Source organism: Magnolia sinica, chromosome 2 (assembly GCF_029962835.1).
Source record: "Magnolia sinica isolate HGM2019 chromosome 2, MsV1, whole genome shotgun sequence".
Classification (NCBI taxonomy): domain Eukaryota; kingdom Viridiplantae; phylum Streptophyta; class Magnoliopsida; order Magnoliales; family Magnoliaceae; genus Magnolia; species Magnolia sinica.
In genome coordinates, this window is record NC_080574.1 from 95,129,103 (window position 1) to 95,147,250 (window position 18,148).

The 18,148-nt window shown below is 42.0% G+C and overlaps 1 protein-coding gene across 4 annotated transcripts; it reads left to right on the forward strand.

The window, feature by feature from the left end:
- The first annotated feature begins 5,231 nt into the window (after positions 1 to 5,231).
- LOC131237281 (extensin-1-like) lies at positions 5,232 to 16,278 on the forward strand. Of its 4 annotated transcripts, none has more exons than XM_058234975.1 (3): positions 5,232 to 5,476; positions 14,189 to 15,145; positions 15,254 to 16,278. In XM_058234975.1, the coding sequence occupies exons 1-3, from the start codon at positions 5,314 to 5,316 to the stop codon at positions 15,982 to 15,984; spliced, it is 1,851 nt and encodes a 616-aa protein (XP_058090958.1). In that variant the 5' UTR covers positions 5,232 to 5,313; the 3' UTR covers positions 15,985 to 16,278. The 4 variants fall into 4 exon arrangements, with proteins under 4 accessions (XP_058090958.1, XP_058090956.1, XP_058090957.1 ...); XM_058234973.1 differs by having other exon boundaries at positions 14,189 to 14,830; positions 14,873 to 16,278; XM_058234974.1 differs by having other exon boundaries at positions 14,189 to 14,745; positions 14,791 to 16,278.
- The last annotated feature ends 1,870 nt before the right edge of the window (positions 16,279 to 18,148 follow it).

The following is an 18,148-nucleotide window of genomic DNA, read 5'->3' on the forward strand; positions in this document are numbered from 1 at the left end:
GTACAAAACAAACTCTCTTTGAATCAGATAATGCCGCCAATGTCGCAGCGCCTGAACAACTGCGTACAACTCAAGCTCATAAGTCGACCACTTCTTTCGGGCTTCGCTGACCGCTGTAGAAGGCTACCGGCCTGCCTTCTTGTGATAATACTCCTCCAATTCCGACGTATGAAGCATCACACTCAACCTCAAACAATTTGTCAAAATTAGGAAGCACTAAGACCGGTGTTGTAGACAAACGATGCTTGATCTCATGAAAGCTCTTATCAGCTTTATCGGTCCACTGGAACGGTCCTTTCTTCATGCAATCTGTTATAGGCGCGACTATGGTGCTAAAATCTCGCACAAATCGATGATAGAAAGTCGCCAACCCATGAAAACTCCTCATCTCATGAATGTTTGTCGGGATCGGCCATTCCCTAATAGCTCGCACCTTTTCATCGTCCACACGAATGCCTGTGGACGTTACAACAAATCCTAGAAACAATAGGCTGTCAGTTAAAAAACTACACTTCTTCAAGTTGAGGTACAACTTGTTAAGTTGTAGGACCTGTAGCACCTGCCTGAGATGTTTCCTGTGCTCCGCCTCATCCTGGCTATATATCAATATGTCATCAAAATATACTACCACAAATCGGCCAGTGAACGGTTTTAGGACTTGATTCATTAAACGCATAAAAGTACTTGGTGCGTTCGATAGGCCGAAGGGCATGACCAGCCACTCATACAACCCTTCCTTGGTCTTGAATGCCGTTTTCCACTCATCACCGGGTCGAATATGAATCTGATGGTACCCGCTCCTTAGATCTAATTTAGAGAACACCTTGGCCCCTTCTAACATATTGAGCATGTCGTCCAACCGTGGTATTGGAAACCGATATTTGATGGTAATTTTGTTGATTGCTCGGCTGTCGACACACATGCGCCAGCTTCCATCTTTTTTTGGCGTTAATAATGCTGGTACGACACATGGGCTCATGCTCTCTCTCAAGAGACCCTTACGGATCAATTCCTCCACTTGCCCCTGAAGTATCTCGCACTCCTTCGGACTCATCCGATAATGAGGGCGATTGGGCAAGCTAGCCCCAGGGACGAGGTCTATGTGATGTTGGATGTCCCTCATGGGGGGCAATCCATTAGGTAAATCCTCAGGCCAGACTTCTTTGAATTCGTTTAGCAACAGTCTTAAACTTGGAGGGATGTTTGAGGGTTCCTCTTCCTCGCCCTTCACTACTACGACGTATACCTTGCCAGTTTCCTTGGATTCCTCCATGAAATTTCGAATGGTCAAGAGGGAACTCCCCTCCACTTTAGAGGCTTCAGGGTGGTTCTCTGGTGCCATAGGGGCAAGGATTATTTTTCGACTATCCTTGACAAATACGTAAACATTATCTCGTCCCCGATGGGTCGCATCACGGTCCGACTGCCAGGGTCGACCGAGTAACATATGACAAGCTTCCATATCGACCACGTCACAAAGTATTTGATCTTTATAATTTTTGCCAATTGAAAACGAGATAGTGCATTGTTCAGTTACCTTGGTCTCATTCACCTTTTTTATCCAACCAATTGAGTACGGGGAAGGATGTTTCATCGTTGGTAGCCGCAACTTGTCCACCATCACTCTTGAAACGATGTTCTCGCTACTACCACTGTCTATGATCACATCACAGACCTTTCCATTGACGGTGCACCGAGTACGAAATATATTGTGTCGTTGTGGATGTAATTCCTTTCGTGGGGCATACAGCAATCGCCTCACAACTAGAAATTCGCCATGATCCTCGCCCGTCATTTCATCGCCACCTGCTATTTCTTCAGTGATTTGTTCATGTTCATCAAAGCGATGGCCTTCCTCTACGGCCTCATCTTCAGTGCCCACTTCGTTTATAGTCAAGTGTGCTGCGGGACGTTGAGGATAAGTGTTTGATAAGTGGCCTGGTTGGCCACAGCGGTAACAATTGTTCGACCTTGGCCAAGCATAAGGATTTGAAAGCCCACTCGGACCTGTTGTTGTGGGTGCTGCACATTGAGGTCTGGAGGAGCCGCTCCGCGTATCACAGTTTGTGGTTATAAGAGGTTGAGGTACTGGATCTTTTCCTCGTGGCAGCACTGGATCCTGCGTGGGACCCGTCATGGGGGGTCGATTTGAAGGATATGGACGAGCAGGAGCTCTTGCAAGTTGTGTTTCTGCCCTACCCGCCAATTGAACTGCTTCATCCACGGTCCCGACTGGGTACATCTGAACTCGATCCTGAATTATCGGTCGCAACCCACCTATAAATCGTGCCACCTTCTGTGACTCAGATTCTGACAGATCGTTTCGTGTAGCCAACCGTTGAAATTCTTCAGTGTAATCTGTGACAGTTCGATTTCCTTGTCTGCAATTTTGATATTGCTGGAATAATATCTGCTCATAATCACTGGGGAGAAATCGTGATCGAAGAAGACGTCTCATCCGTGGCCATGATGAGATGGGTGCCTTGTTCTGGCGGGCTCGTGAGAGTTGTAATTGTTCCCACCATGCAGAAGCACCAGATTTTAATTTAAACGCTACCAATTTTACCCTTTTATGATCTGGCACGTCCATGTAATCAAAATATCTCTCTACTTCGGCTAGCCAATCGAGAAAATCTTCTATACGTAATAAACCATTAAAACTAGGAAGTTCAGCCTTACCTCGATAGTCTCTTTCAGCACGATCTAGATGATCACCTCCATGGATTGGTCGTCGAGCAAAACCCTCATTAAGGTCCTCGTCGCTAGAACTTGAATCATCTGGTGTAGCCCTACGGTTTGCCACTGGTAGTGCTCTACGAAAATCGGGGTTGTGTCGTACAGCAACCATGGGTGGTGGAGCCACCATGGGTGGTGGAGCACCGCCTAGGGCTCGGGGCGGAAGTAGCGCATCCGCAAGACGGTCGAGAGTTGCCTGCAGCCCTTGCATGGTCAACTGACTCTCCCGGTGGAAAGCTTCCATTCTTTCCGAAAGATAACGAATCCCTGGATCACCGTCCACAGGATTTTGATTCATACCTTCGTTGTTTGCCATCGGCCCAAGGGGAAACCTGCTCTGATACCAATTGACGCAGGGATGAACGTGATGAGGATAACTACTCCGAATCCACGGAGCTTCTCTGGACTCCTCACAGAGACTTCTCGAATCCACGAGGAAAGAAAGCAAAAAATAGAAATAAATTCTAATAAAATCGAAATTGATTAATTGATGAATAAAAATGAGTTTACAACCCTTTAAATAGGGGTACCAAGCAATGGGAAAGAAATTAGAATCAAACTACAACTCAAACTCTTAGAATCCGCGACTTACTATAAATAGTAAACTTACTATTTATAGACGGTCGTGATGTCTACTAGTGCGCAAGGTTTTCGGCCAAAAATAGTAAGTGTCCTATTTGGCTTCACCAACCTGTTCTCCTAATTATTCTAAGCTCTTTTCACGTTGGGCGCAACTCCTAAAGCCCGACGGATGAAGAGTTATAATCAAACTAAAACTTACTATTTATAGTAAAAACGAAATTGAAACAGGGAAACGACCATCGATCCAGGGGTTTTTCGCAATTCCGGGCTGCACAACCCCGCATAGCGGGGTTGGTTGGCTAAAGTAGCTCGTTCTACCCCAAAATCATATATTTTACGTCAGATAACTCATTCCGGATTGCAAGATATGCCCGATTTAAGGTTCGATGGTCTGGATCACTTCTGTCGTCGACCGGGCCTTTTCTGATCCATCTTAGCCATGTAACTGTCCGCGACCCGCTCTACATCATTGGCCTAGCCCTAAACGGTCCCATAGACACTCCGACTCTAAGCTACATGTGGCGCCCACCGACCATGATGTCTTCCTTATATCCACTCTGTCTATAAGTTGTGCTAACCTAAGTTAGTACTTGATCTCGAAGGTCAGGCAGACCCAAAACTCGAGTTGGCGACACCATAAGGAAATGAGAGGATTGAATGCCTCACATTTACCTTCTTTAGGCCACAGAAGTTTCTTACGAGGCTGATATTTATTTTTAACTTCAAGCCAGTGAAATCACCTCTGCGAATAGGTAGGAATTAGGATGGCAAACAAACATATGGCACCTCTTTTCATTCCTAATTTTTTACTGTGGTTTCTGATCTCACTTGGGTTTGGAATATCACCTTTTTTTTGGGGTCGCGCGTACCTTAAAATGAGCTGGCGATATGGATGGACAGGGTGGATGATATGACAGTGGGCCCCGTAGAGCTTAGAGTTGCATCATCGGAAGCGGATTGGCTGGTGTACTACACACCAGCTATATAGCTGGTGTAACTACGTGTCGTGCGAAGACGAGCGCTAACTCTCCTCAAGCTCCGTATTGTACGAACGGTTCAAAGTAGATCAAAGTTACATGGCCCCCAAAATGATGTATTTATTATATCCACACCGTTTATCTATTTTCAGAGATCATTTTAGAGCATGAGCCAAACAATGAATCATATACAAAGATAAAATGGACCATACCACAAATAGCATATTCACCGTTGAAACATTCGTAGGGCCCAAATTAACATTTATTTTCCATCCAATCTGTTCATAAGGTCACAAATACTTGGATGAATAGTACAAACAAATATCATATTAATCCGAAACTTCCGTGACCCCAAAAATGGTTTCAATGTAATAAGTTCAATCTCCCACTGCTTTTTGCAGTGTGGTCCATATGATCTTTATATCTTTCTTATTTTTTGCCTCAAGCCTTAAGAAGAGATCTACAAGTGGATGGACGGCTTGGATATAATACATACATCATGATGGGAAGCACAGAACTTGCTGACGTTAATACACCAGCTATATAATATAGCTGGTGTGTGGTACACCAGCCAATCCGCTTCCTCAGCCGCTTTAGATGCAAGTGAGTGTGTTTAGCCTAGTCATATCACGGGGACAAGTTGGTCGCTTTAAATGCAAGTTGGGGTAGCTAGCCTAAAAGGCAAAGGTATTTTCCCAGCGTGGACTCTGATACTTAGGCAGGAATGTTAATGAGCGGGAACAGTAGGTGTGAGAAAGGATGAAAAGAGGGGATAGGTGCAGTTGGAGGCTTGTAGCATTGAATGGGGAAATTTGCAACTAACCGGCTGCACTTGTGGTATGTCGTTACCTAAAGGGCCCTTTATGCATGTGAAGCTATTAAGGGGCAGTGTCGGCATGTACTCTATCCTTTCCCTATATAATAGGATTGAGGTGGATGGAATGGTTTGTACACCCCCGAGTTAAGAGTAGTTTCTTCTTTCTCTCTCTTGGGTCGAGCTCCTCCATCTCCTCATTTGATGAGGGTAAACGTTTGTTTTGCCCTCTGGGCCTTGTTTTCAGTGAGCTTGTTATGCTCGTCTGATGCTTCCCCTAAGAACGACAAAACTGCCGTGGTTGTTGGAATTGGAGAATGTGCTGACTGTTTGAAGAACAATATTAAGAGCAGCGATGCATTCTCAGGTATCAAATCCTCATCTTATCTTCTTTTCTTCTTTTTATTTATTTATTTATTTATTATTATTTTTTTATTTTTTTTGAGATTAGATTGATCTGTGGTTTCTACTTGAAGACTTGTGTTACCAAAATGTTATGCTCTAGCTGGTGGGCCCTGCCATACTGTCTATTTATTTGATGATGATCAGTGGCCATACTTGATTAAAGTCAACTGTTCAGGAAGCATGCTAATCTGACAATCTAATTTCTAAAATCTTGTGGGCCACCTTACATTGAGCCCACCTGATGAACCGTCTTGGTCTCACCTGACACTGAAGACTTTCAAAGCCATGCAAATCTTACCACCAACATCAGTTACATTCAAATGAGAGATTGGAGCTGCAAATAAGGTGGGACCCATAACGGATATGTCTTGTCGAACATTTGTAACTGCTGGACTTGATAAAAGGATCTACAGTTGAGAGAAGTCCTAAAAACAATCTTAACGTTGAAATTCAATGGTGTAATTCAACATCGGGGATTGTCGGTTTGATCTAATCATGTCATTTTGTGGTCTACGCCTTTGATATTGAAACACGTGTGTGCACGCCCAAGTAGGCATATGCATGTAGGATGAGAATTTCTCATACTCTCTCTCTCTCTCTCTCTCTCTCTCTCTCTCTCTCTCTAAGATTCTTCGAGTCTAATGAGAGTGCTGATGGTCCGGTTGACCTGATGATGATTCATTGGATCACCCGATCCATTATAAATGTATATGGATCTAACGTTAGGCTCATTGGATTTGCTTCAAATTTTTTTTTTTTTTTTTTTAAATAAAATAAAAAAGAAAATTGAAGTGGGGGAATAGATAAACTATATAAGCCCTGCAAATTAAAATTTCCTTATGATGACTGTTTATTATAACTACCTGCCGGTAATATAAAAAAGCATCGACCAATGTGATTTTTTATTCTTATTGACTTCTTCAATTTGACTCTTCCTCTAATTTTAGCAAACATTTAGCTTTTCCACCTTATTCTGCTTGTGAAAGAAAGGTTTTGGAGCATCTAAAGTCCTCCCCTCATCTGGAATTTTGTACCTAAGTTGGATGGATTCAACCATCCAAAGCCCAAATTTTAGAATGGCAGAGTACTACACTGCCTCAAACCAACTTTTAAATGAGTCTGGTGAAAGTGGACATGAGACCGTACAAACCCAATTCAGAACCTACTCCTAAAATTCATCAATTTTAAAATAACTAAGTAAAGCATGTAGTTGGGTGCTTAATTAGAGTGGGAGGATTCAACAACATGGATTGCTATGTCAGTCTATACTATTAGCAGCCCCATGCATGCATGCAGAAAATCACGCTAAATGGACAATCCTAATCATCTGATCAATAATATACAAATAAATGTAAGGTCACGATTAAGTAGAGAAGTACGTCAAATTGCTATCTTGAAACTTCAATTTGGTCTGATTCTACCGCAGCAGTTTGGTTAGGCAATGCTAACCATCCAATGCAAATGTGGATGGTTTTTGCTAGATGACCAACCTTCTAAGGTCATAATAATGAGTGCGGATCGTTTGTGTTAAAGGCTCGGGAAATTCGCGTGCTGTGGTTTTTCATTGGTACACATCATCTCCGGTGACCCTATCAACAAACTACACCCATTTTCTCTCCCATCCAGTATGCCACTGCGCCGTACACAACCAATTTTTAATGTGTGAAACTTCTGTGAATCCACCATGATTTTTATGTTAGATCCACACTGTCCATCAATTATCCCATATTATTATAGAACATGAGCCAAAAATGAAGCAACATCTAAAGCTCAAGTGAACTACACCACCAAAAGCAGTGGAGATTAAATGAACCACCGTTGAAACCTTTTTAGGGATAATCATGAGGCGTATTTGCCATCTAACATGTTTATAAGGTTAGACATACCTAGATGAAGGTAAAATACAAATATCAACTTCATTAGAGCCTTCTATGGCCCCTAGAAGTTTCCATAAGTAGGCATCCAATTCCCACTGTTTCCTATAGTGTGTTCTACTTGAGCCTTAGATCTGCCTTGTTTTTGGTCTCGTGCCATCAAATGGTATGAAAAAATAGATGGGTAGTGTGGATCTGTTACATACATCATGATGGACCCCAACCCTTTCAGTTTTCTTTTCTCTCCTTGGAATGTGCTGCACCACACATAGCAAGCATCGGAATTTCCTAACGTGTGAAATTTACGTGGGCCCTTAGATCCACGCTGTCCATACTTTTTTTTAAAGATTATTCTAGGATATGAGCCCAAAACCAAGTCAGATCCAAAGTTCAAGTAGGCCACACCACATAAAAAAATAGAAATGAATGCTATCATTGAAAACGTCTTGAGGCTACACAAAGCTTTGATCAAGTTGATATTCGTGTTCCACCTCCATCCATGTATTTGTGACCTGATGAATGGGTTAGATGGCAAAAACGCCTCATGGTTATCTCTGAAAGGATTTCAATGGTAGTTCGTTGAATCCCCACTGCTTTCTGTATGGTTCACTTGAGCTCCAGACGTTACTTAATTTTGGGCTTGTGATCTATAATAATCTGAAAGAAATTGATGGATGGTGTGGATCTAACACAAAACTCATGATAGGGCCAGATAAGTTGGAAAGCTCGGTAAAGTAGCACGCAATGCATGGGGAGAAAAAATCCACGTATTTTGTGACCGAGTTATCGGAAATGACGTGGACCAAATTTAGGCAACGAGATGGAATTTCCTGTGCCTTCAACACAGACTATCCACACTCTATAATAATACATTTACGTGATTTAAAACCGTCTCTTGCAAACAGTGGTACAGAATAAACGAAGAGTCCCGATCAATGATGGGCTTCTTCATTTATAAGATCTGGGCGCGTATGATTGCTATATCAGGCCACCCACTGTCTCATGCGGGCCACACGTGAGCGTGTTCAATTTGAACCGGACATTTTCTTTTCTTTTCCCTTTTTCAACCGTTCACTTTTCACAGGCAGCTTACTTATTGCTCCATCAGACTAAACTTTTGGATCTTCATGATGGGACCCACTTGATGAGAAGCTCGGATGTCATGCTTGTGCTACATGTGTACCAAATCTCTGCATCAATCTCTTGCGTGAATTCCTGTGGCAATTCTTATATGGACGTGGATTGCCTGGGAAAAGGGTGTCGCAAGAAGTTCCACTGATCGGAAGCTAGGTGGGGCTTATCAGGAAGTTTTTGACAAATCCGTCTCGTTTATCTGTTTTGCCAGCTCACTTTAAAACGGAAGAATAAAAGCGGGATAATTCCAAAACTCAAACTCAAGTGGAACACACGAAAGGAAACAGTGGGAAAAGAAACGCCTACTGTTGGAACTCTCTTGGGTCCACCTTAATGTTTATGTGCTATCCAAAACATTCATAAGGTCATTCCCACTAGTTGAATTGAAAACAGGAAAACTTTCCTTAGCCTGATACAAAACAACCGGGGCCCTACAAATGTTTCAACAATGTTCACTCAATCCCTACTGTTTCTACTCGTGTGGCCCACTGAAATTTTGGATCCACATCAGTTCTTGTCTAATCCACTAAAATAGGATGGAAAAATGGATGGATGGAGTGGATTTCTCATAAACATCACGGTGGCCCACCTAGCTTACCAAGGCAAAAACTTCCTCTGACACCCCTCAGGCAATCCGCGTCCTTCTTTATATATATATATGAAAAAGATAATGTACGGTCGAGCTGTGTGGGCCCCACCGTGAGGTATGTTGGACATCAACACCCTGCATTTGATGAGTCCCCTTTAAATTATGGGATATCCCAAAATCAGCCGCATATAGAACTCCGGTGGGCCATACCATCTAAAATCATGTGAAGACATGCCTAAAACATATAAAAGAACTTGGCAGGGCCCACATGAAATTTGTATGCATCTGAAACTTGGTCTGACCCCTCATTCAAGTGGGACACACATAATGGATGGGCTGGATTTGTGAACCCCATCTTGGTAGGCCCAAAAAATGATTATGAATGTTTTAATGGAGACTAACCCCTCTCAACTTTTATATGTGGTGTGGCCCATACAAGTCATGGATTTACTTAATTTTTAAGCCCCAGGCCCACTATGGAATAGTACATTTGACTGATGGGGTAGATGTTCAACATACATCATGGTGGGGCCCACACAACTCGACCTCATGGGGAGTTCCCATGAGCTTGACGGTATAGAACCTTTTCCATATATATAGATGGAAAAGGTACTATGAGTCCGTCCCATGAGGTTGAATTGTGTGGGCCCCACCATGATGCGTTTCAAACATCTACCCCATCAGTCAGATGCACCATTCCATCGTGGGTGTAGATCTCAAAAATCAAGTCAATCTGTGACTTGTGTGGGCCACATCACATACAGAAGTGGGGAGGGGCCGTGCACCATTAAAACATTCATAATCATTTTTTGGGCCCACCGAGATGTGGTTTGCAAATCCAGCCGATCCATTATGTGTGTCCCACTTGGATGAGGGTTCAGACCAAGTTTCAGCAGCATTCAAAACTCAGGTGGGCCCCACCAAGTGCTTTTATATGTTTTAACGGTGTCTTACATGATTTTAGATGGTATGGCCCACTTGAGTTCCGTATACGGCTGATTTTTGGGATATCCCATAATTTAAAGGGAACCTATCAAATGCACGGTGTTGATGATCGACACGCATTACGGTGGGGCCCACACAGCTCGACATCACGGGAGCTAATCGTGAGGTCAAGCGCATAGTACCTTTTCCCGTATGTATATATATATATATATATATATATATATATATATATATATATATATATATATATATATATATATTGAACGGAGTCCGCGTACCACCATTTCTACATTATAAATGCCTTCGGCGTGTCATAGCAGCCAAAGTATATGGAGCAGACTGGAAATCGCACAAAGTGGATGAACGTAACTGTATGTCATTGCCTATTGAATTTTGACAGATGATATTGTAATAAGGTGATAATCCATCACTATCTTGCAAGTCGTGATATCCCATTTACCATCCATGTGACATACATTTACGATCCACCATGCATGTCCCATGTGTTTATGCCAACCTAAATGCATTAAGTATTTTGCTAGACTACCATTTGCTTGACTTGGGATATGGAATCTTCAAAAAAAAAAAAAAAAAGCAAGGAAAAGAAAAGAAATTCAACATGTGATCTTATATATATATAGAAGAGGTTGAGTTACCTATTAGGTTCAAAGAGGGAACTTTCTTGCTTTAGTATATAGATGTGGTGTCCATGGTTGGTCTATCCAAGCCATTGATCTGATGGTCCTCATCGTGGATAAACCATTCCCAAAATATAATCTCGATTAGTCAACTCTAATCTTCCCATTATTGTCATGCAAATGCATGGTTAGAAGAAGTACACAAACAAATCACATTTAATGGAAGGAATTAATATATATATATATATATATATATATAATTAAAAAAAAAAAAGAACAAAGAATAAAGATTTGATGTCTAGGATCTTCCAATTTGGGAGAGTTTGGGCAAATGGTCCATCCATGATGGGAGCCATAAGTTCATTGGCTTGGATAAACCCACCATGGGCCTCATAAATACAAGCTACTTTATGAAATTAATTGGTAACTTGGACTCTTAAAAGAAAATAGGACCTTGTTTGAGTTTTCACCTGAACACCACAAACTTGACATTTCATGGATTTCCCGGAAATTTGGATTTGATGAACTTAAGAGACATCTGCTGTTGGGTGACCCTTGAAAATTAATTATCATATCCAATTTTGCTTTTTGGCTACAACTTTTTGTAGGTAAGTCTTAATAAAAACAGTTGATTATTGCCAACCACCATGTGTGCCTACCCTTTGGTAGCTTTCTTGCAAGATAGTCCATTCGATCATCAGGACCACTATATATATATATATATATCAGCTACGTCAATTGTAGGGATGGAGAGCAGCAGCGTACAGATTCAACCTGCACAGGTGACCAAACCTCAACTGTCCTACTTGGAAAGTTAAATCTCGTACATGGTACATGGTAGAAAATGGATGGTTAGTGAGGAATCAACTGTCCATACTGCATATGTTACCACCAAATGACCGACTGGTCTGTTTCTTGCCATGTACATTTATGGAGAGGCCCAAACAGATGAACGTTCTCAATATCAAACATGCTAAATTAATGAAAATTAAGAAGTAAAATAGAAGACAAACCTAACATGATGACCCCAAAGATATCTACGTAATCCCTTCATAAATGAGTGCAAAAGTACAGATGATCAACTCAGTGATAATAGTGTCAATGGTGTATTTATTCGAGGGCGTTTGGATTGTAAGTTAATTATAGATTAGGTACTTATACCTTATGTTGCTTTTTGTATAAGTTATTCACCTCCATGTAATATCTATTTCCTTGCCGGTAAAAGCTTATGCACCACTTACCATGTGGTTCCCACATTGTTGTGTGTACCATCCCGCTTTCACATTAAGGGGGTGTTTGGATCCTAATTTACTTTGGATAAGCTACTTATGACAAAAGTAGTTTATCTTGGTTTCTACTTATTCAGCCTATAAGTATGTTTGTCAAACAATATATTTATTAACCAAAAAGTAAAAAAATCATGTTTGGTTTCCAATATCTTAAGTATTTATTCCTCAAGTCTGGTTGGTGCCCCTCACATCCATCATCCATCATCCATCATGAGGGGCTAACCTTTGATGTGGATCATTCATTGTGTGGGCCCCACCTTTGATGTGGGCTATTCATCATGCAAGGCCCACCTCGGTGTGGGCCACACATCATTATGGCCTGACCTTTAATGTGCATCATTCATAATGTAAGGCCCACCTTTAATGTTAGACATCCATCAAGTGGGGCCCCCCATCAATGTTATTGTCCATCATGTGGGCCCCACCTTCAATATCCATTGCCCTTCATGTGGAGCCCATCTTTGATGTGGATTATCCATCTTATGGGCCCCACCTTTGATGTGGGTCGTCCATCATGTAAGGCCTACCTTGGATATGGGCCGCTCATAATTAGGCTTGACCTTTGATTTGGACCATCCATCATCTGGGGCCTACCTTGATATGGATCATCCATCATGTGGCCCGCACCTTCAATGTGGGTTGCCCATCATGCCATAGGTCATTCATCAATCGAGGTCGACCTTTGATGTGGAGCATCCATCATGTGGGGCCACCTCAATATGGGCCATCCATCATGTGAGAGCCAACTTCAATGCTCACTGCCCATCATGTGGAGCCCACCTTTAATGTGGACCATCCATTATGTAGGCCCCACCTTTAAAGTGCGTCATCCATCATGCCAGCCTTTTTTGGATGTGGGCTTTTTATCATTATGGGCTGAGCATTGATGTGGACCATCCGTATGTGGGCCCACATTAATATGGGGTCATCCATCATGTGGGGCCCACCTTTTATGTGGACCGTTCACATTATGAACCCCACCTTCAATCTTGACAATCCAACATTTGGGGCCTCCTATTGTATGGACTGTCAGGGAGTTTCCTTTGGCATGGACAGCTAGAAAGAGAAGTAGAAAAGTCACAAGTTCAAAAGCTAAAAAAATCTAACTTTTTAAAACAAGTAGCTTTTAAAGATAAGTTACTTATATAGTAATGTTTACTAAACTAACTTAAGTGCAAAAAGAAACTTAACTACTTAACATAAGTTAGAAAGTAACTTATTTTGTGGTGTCCAAACTGGCCCTAATTGAGCCCCCACGTTGATGAGATGTCCCGAAAATCAGGCCCATCCAACATTAGGTAGGCCACACCATATAAAAGAATGATGATTACTCCAAAACCTCCAAATTCACCGTGGTTGCCTATTTTGGCTGGATAGATTGGATGCCATACACACACCAAAATTATCCCATGCACAGCCCTTGCAGAATAAGCTTTTACTCTACAAGTACTTGTAGAGCTACCTGCCTCTTATAACCCTAAATATAAGAGTTGTTCTACATTTCTTCTTGAATTTTACAGAGATTTTTTGTAAAAGAAGAGGCTAACTGTCAGCTCCCATCTACAACCATATTTAATTTCTTGGTCTAGGACTGTTGTTTCTAGCCATCCTCTATGCGGATGGGATTTATGAGTAGTCAAGCCATGGTGGTGGGACCCGCTTGATGAGCGCTTTGAATCATCACCAAGTGGTGAGAAACAACAACCAGATGAGCATAGTTCAAGGAATCTTTTTTTCTAAGATGGAAATGGAAATAATCATTATGTTATCCAGGGAATACAAATAGAATCCATGTAGTTGTTTATACTTGTTTCGAAAAGCGATCAAACAGTAGCTTGCTCTTGTTGGTTAGATGACTTCTCCTCTTTGGTCACATGATAAAATCTGGCCCCATACCTTTTCATAGAAAAACCATATTCAAGCTGAGTGACTCGATACGAGTTGAACGAGTCTGTAGATTCTAAGTCCATGGGACAACTCTGCCCAAAAACCCATCCGAATTGAGTTGACTCAGCCAAGTTTCGAGTGAAGTTACTGAATTTTAGAAATATGGGAACGACAGTTGGTGAGAAAAAAGCACGAGAAGTGCTAGCAAGTGCCACCCAAGTCATAAAACGTGAAGAATAAAAGCACATAATTGTTAGTATAGAAAGACACTTTAGTAGGAGGTTGATCTGAACATGTCCTTTGTGTTTTCTTGAGCAGGACTCAGTGTAGCCATCGACTGCAAGGTCGCAAATGGTGGATTCAAGACAAGAGGAACTGGGAAACTCGACCAGGATGGAAAATTTCACGTGAAACTTCCTAGTGAGCTTGTGAATGAAAAGGGAGAATTAATTGAAGAATGCTTTGCACAGCTCCACAGCGCGTCACAAGATCCCTGCCTGGCCAACAATGGCCTCGAGCCCACCAAGATAGTCCTCAAATCAAAAGAGAAGGGAGAATACACGTTTGGCTTGGCCGGAAAAGTAACATTCACAACAGCCACTTGCACATCAGCTTTCCTATGGTCCTTCAAATTCCCTCCACTGCCCAAGTTACCTCCATTCTACAAGCCCTCACCATGGTTTATGCCCTTACCCAGCATTCCACACCCACCATACAAAAACTTCCCATTCCCTCCAAAGGTTTTCCCTCCCTTCCCACCAAACGTATTTCCACCCCTAGTTCCTGTCTACAAGCCCCCACCAAAGGTGTTTCCACCCAAAGTTCCTGCTTATAATCCTCCACCTAAAGTTCCTATCTATGAGCCTCCACCAAAGGTATCTCCACCACCTGAAGTTCCCATCTATGAGCCTCCACCAAAGGTATCTCCACCACCCCAAGTTCCTACCTATAAGCCCCCACCTAAGGTATCTCCACCCAAAGTTCCTATCTATGAGCCTCCACCAAAGGTATCTCCACCACCCCAAGTTCCTATCTATAAGCCCCCACCTAAGGTATCTCCACCCAAAGTTCCTGTCTACAATCCCCCGAAGGTCTGCCCTCCACCAGTCCCAAAGTTTAAGAAGCCAAAACCACCACCAGTGCCCATTATCGAGAAGCCTCCACCAGCCCCAATGATAAAAAAGCCATGTCCTCCCCCTCCTTCGCCTAAACTTCCTCCCACCCCAAAGATCCCTCCCATCTATAAAAAGCCATCGCCTCCCGTCCCAAAGATCCCTCCCATCTATAAAAAGCCATCGCCTCCCGTCCCAAAGATCCCTCCCATCTATAAAAAGCCATGTCCTCCCCCTCCTTCGCCTAAACTTCCTCCCACCCCAAAGATACCTCCCATCTATAAAAAGCCATCGCCTCCCGTCCCAAAGATCCCTCCCATCTATAAAAAGCCATCGCCTCCAATCCCAAAGATCCCTCCCATCTATAAAAAGCCATCGCCTCCAATCCCAAAGATCCCTCCCATCTATAAAAAGCCATCGCCTCCAATCCCAAAGATCCCTCCTGTCTATAAAAAGCCATCGCCTCCAATCCCAAAGATCCCGCCCATCTACAAAAAGCCATCGCCTCCAATCCCAAAGACCCCTCCCATCTACAAAAAGCCATCGCCTCCAATCCCAAAGACCCCTCCTGTCTACAAAAAGCCATCGCCTCCAATCCCAAAGATCCCTCCCGTCTACAAAAAGCCATCGCCTCCAATCCCAAAGACCCCTCCCGTCTACAAAAAGCCATCGCCTCTAATCCCAAAGATCCCTCCCGTCTATAAAAAGCCATCACCTCCAATCCCAAAGATCCCTCCTGTCTACAAAAAGCCGTCGCCGCCCATCCCAAAGTTCCCTCCCATCTATAAAAAACCATTGCCTCCCATCCCAAAGTTCCCTCCCATCTTTAAAAACCCATTGCCTCCCTTCCCAAACTTTCCTCCTATCTATAAAATACCATTGCCCCCCATCCCAAAGTTTCCTCCCATCTATAAAAACCCATTGCCACCTTTCCCTCCACATGGCAGTTGGCCTTCTCATATACCTCAATATTCAACCAAGGGCGCAACCCAAATGCCCTAGAATATGTAAAAGGCAAGAAATCTTTGTTAATTATTGTGTTTCCATTTAGCAGGTTGTATTATCTTCTTTCACAAGTTTAGAGGGTTTTCATGGTAGGTTGGTCATATCATAAGGCCATGGCGTAGAAGAAGAAAATCCGTTGGAAAGAGCTTGCGAGTAAGGTCCTTGATTTCCCTTATATGTTATTTATTGAATATGTGTACTGGTGTTACATTATTGTAGGTGGGATGTTGTAATATCAAGTGGTTGTTTCCACCAAGAATAATATAATGTTCTCACTTCTTGTACAGCTCATGAATGGTGACCAAGTTTTAAAAAATCAGTTGAACCTGCCAAACCGAGCCCTTGGCCAGCGTGTCAAGTTACCGTTTAGATCTTCTCTAAACAAATTTTCAAATCCAAACTTTCAGTCACATGGGCCACCTTGTTTAGATTTTCTGGTCTAAAATCGAGCTGTTTAACTTCAATTGACACAAGTGTACAAAGATAATGGATAGCTAGAAAAATAACTTTTCTAGCCATCTGTTAGCTTCGACTGGATGAATGTATCCAGGAGGTGTTCACTCCTTCTCTAATACTAATTTGACGCGGGACAATTAACCACTAACTCTAAAAGCTTGAACTTTTAGAGTATGTCAAATTAATCCCTTTATCTCATAGCCCATGCCCCACATCTCATGGGTTAGGACCTCGGCCAAACCTCCCTCATGGGCTCGAGGGCCCCAGATCACATGGGTCGCCCACCCCGAGTGTGTCCCTGCATCCCAAGGGTTACCCCACTCGAGCCCGGTGTGAAATGCCCCTGCATTACATGATTTATTTAGCGCAAATTTTATTACCAATCAAGATTGCTCAACAGAGTGCAGGCAACAACAACCCTAAATAAAATACAAAAGTAAAATTAAAACCAGTCTGCGTGGCGGAAAATACAAAGAGAAGAACAAACACTGGCTACCCTCTTCTATGGCATGCTGGTTTATCTCGAAATATGGAACGCTTCATTATTTATTTACAAACACAGGCTGCACTTCGTTTTGGCATAGTTGTTGAAGAATCGTTTTGGTCTCTATGGTGGGGCCACTTGGTGACCATGGTGGAAAAATTGTCGATGAATAAACCTAGATGTCCAACTTTGTTGCTTAAGAAGGGTTTGGGGCTGAAATCTGCTAGGTGCTAGCCCACTAAATTGACTTGGGCCGGTCAAAAAATACAAACCCTTTTCCATCAAATAGCCTATGTACATGAAAATTTTAAAATTAAATACTAAATTAAAATTAAAACCAAAATACAAAGAGACGAACAAAAACTATTTTTGCCAAAAAAAAAAAAAAAGCAATGGAAGAACGACAGTCTAAACCGTCGCAAATCCAGATTAGCGACGACTACAAACCATCTCCGGGTCTGTTGCATTTTTCTATTTTACAAAAATGTTGTGACACCAAGATCTCATTTTTTTGGTTGTAAATAGCACATAATGGAGCTCGAGCATAAATTCCGAATTCATTCATCAAAAGGATCTCGGGGGGCTTATGCTTGAATTCTAGTCTTTTGAATATGAGTTGGGCTCCTAAGTTGTGTGTTCGTGGAGCCAAACCAAAAGAAGAGCAAAAAAAAAAAAAAAAAGGGAGGAAGAAGAGGGTTGGCTATTTGTGGGGTGAGGCCACCTAGTCGTGTCAATTCGAACTTGCTTGATGTGTTTAATTAGTATGTTGTCGTAAGTAAAATGTGTCGGTTTTCATCTGTCATTATTTTCCAATTGTAAAAAACAAAACAAAAAATTAAATAAAAATTAAAAAAATTAAAAAAAAAATCAACTGTATATTTGTTGCATTTTGAATTTCTTTCACCTGATAAAAGAATTAGAAGCAGAAAAAGTTCAAAAAAAGGTAAAAAGAAGTCTCTTTTTTTTTTCTCTCTTCCTTTCGTGGATGTTAATTCATATTCTCAAAAACAACTTATTTTCAATTGAAGAAAACCCCCCAAGAAAAGAAAAACTCTTTTTCCATAATTTCTTCTAATTTGGAAGGAATCATTCACATAGTTTCAATGACTAAGATCATCTAACTGCCACATTTTTGCAGTATGGATCATTTACTTGGTATCCCAGAAGATTCAGTCTCATGCGCCACATGTAGGGTAGTGATGAAAAAGGGAGATTAAAATG

Excerpts from the sequence above, each read along its gene's own strand:
- LOC131237281 (XM_058234972.1), top strand. The coding sequence starts at position 5,314 with ATGAGGGTAAACGTTTGTTTTGCCCTCTGGGCCTTGTTTTCAGTGAGC. Across the intron at positions 5,477-14,188 it reads GAGCAGCGATGCATTCTCAG|GACTCAGTGTAGCCATCGAC; the intron begins GTATCAAATCCT and ends TTTCTTGAGCAG.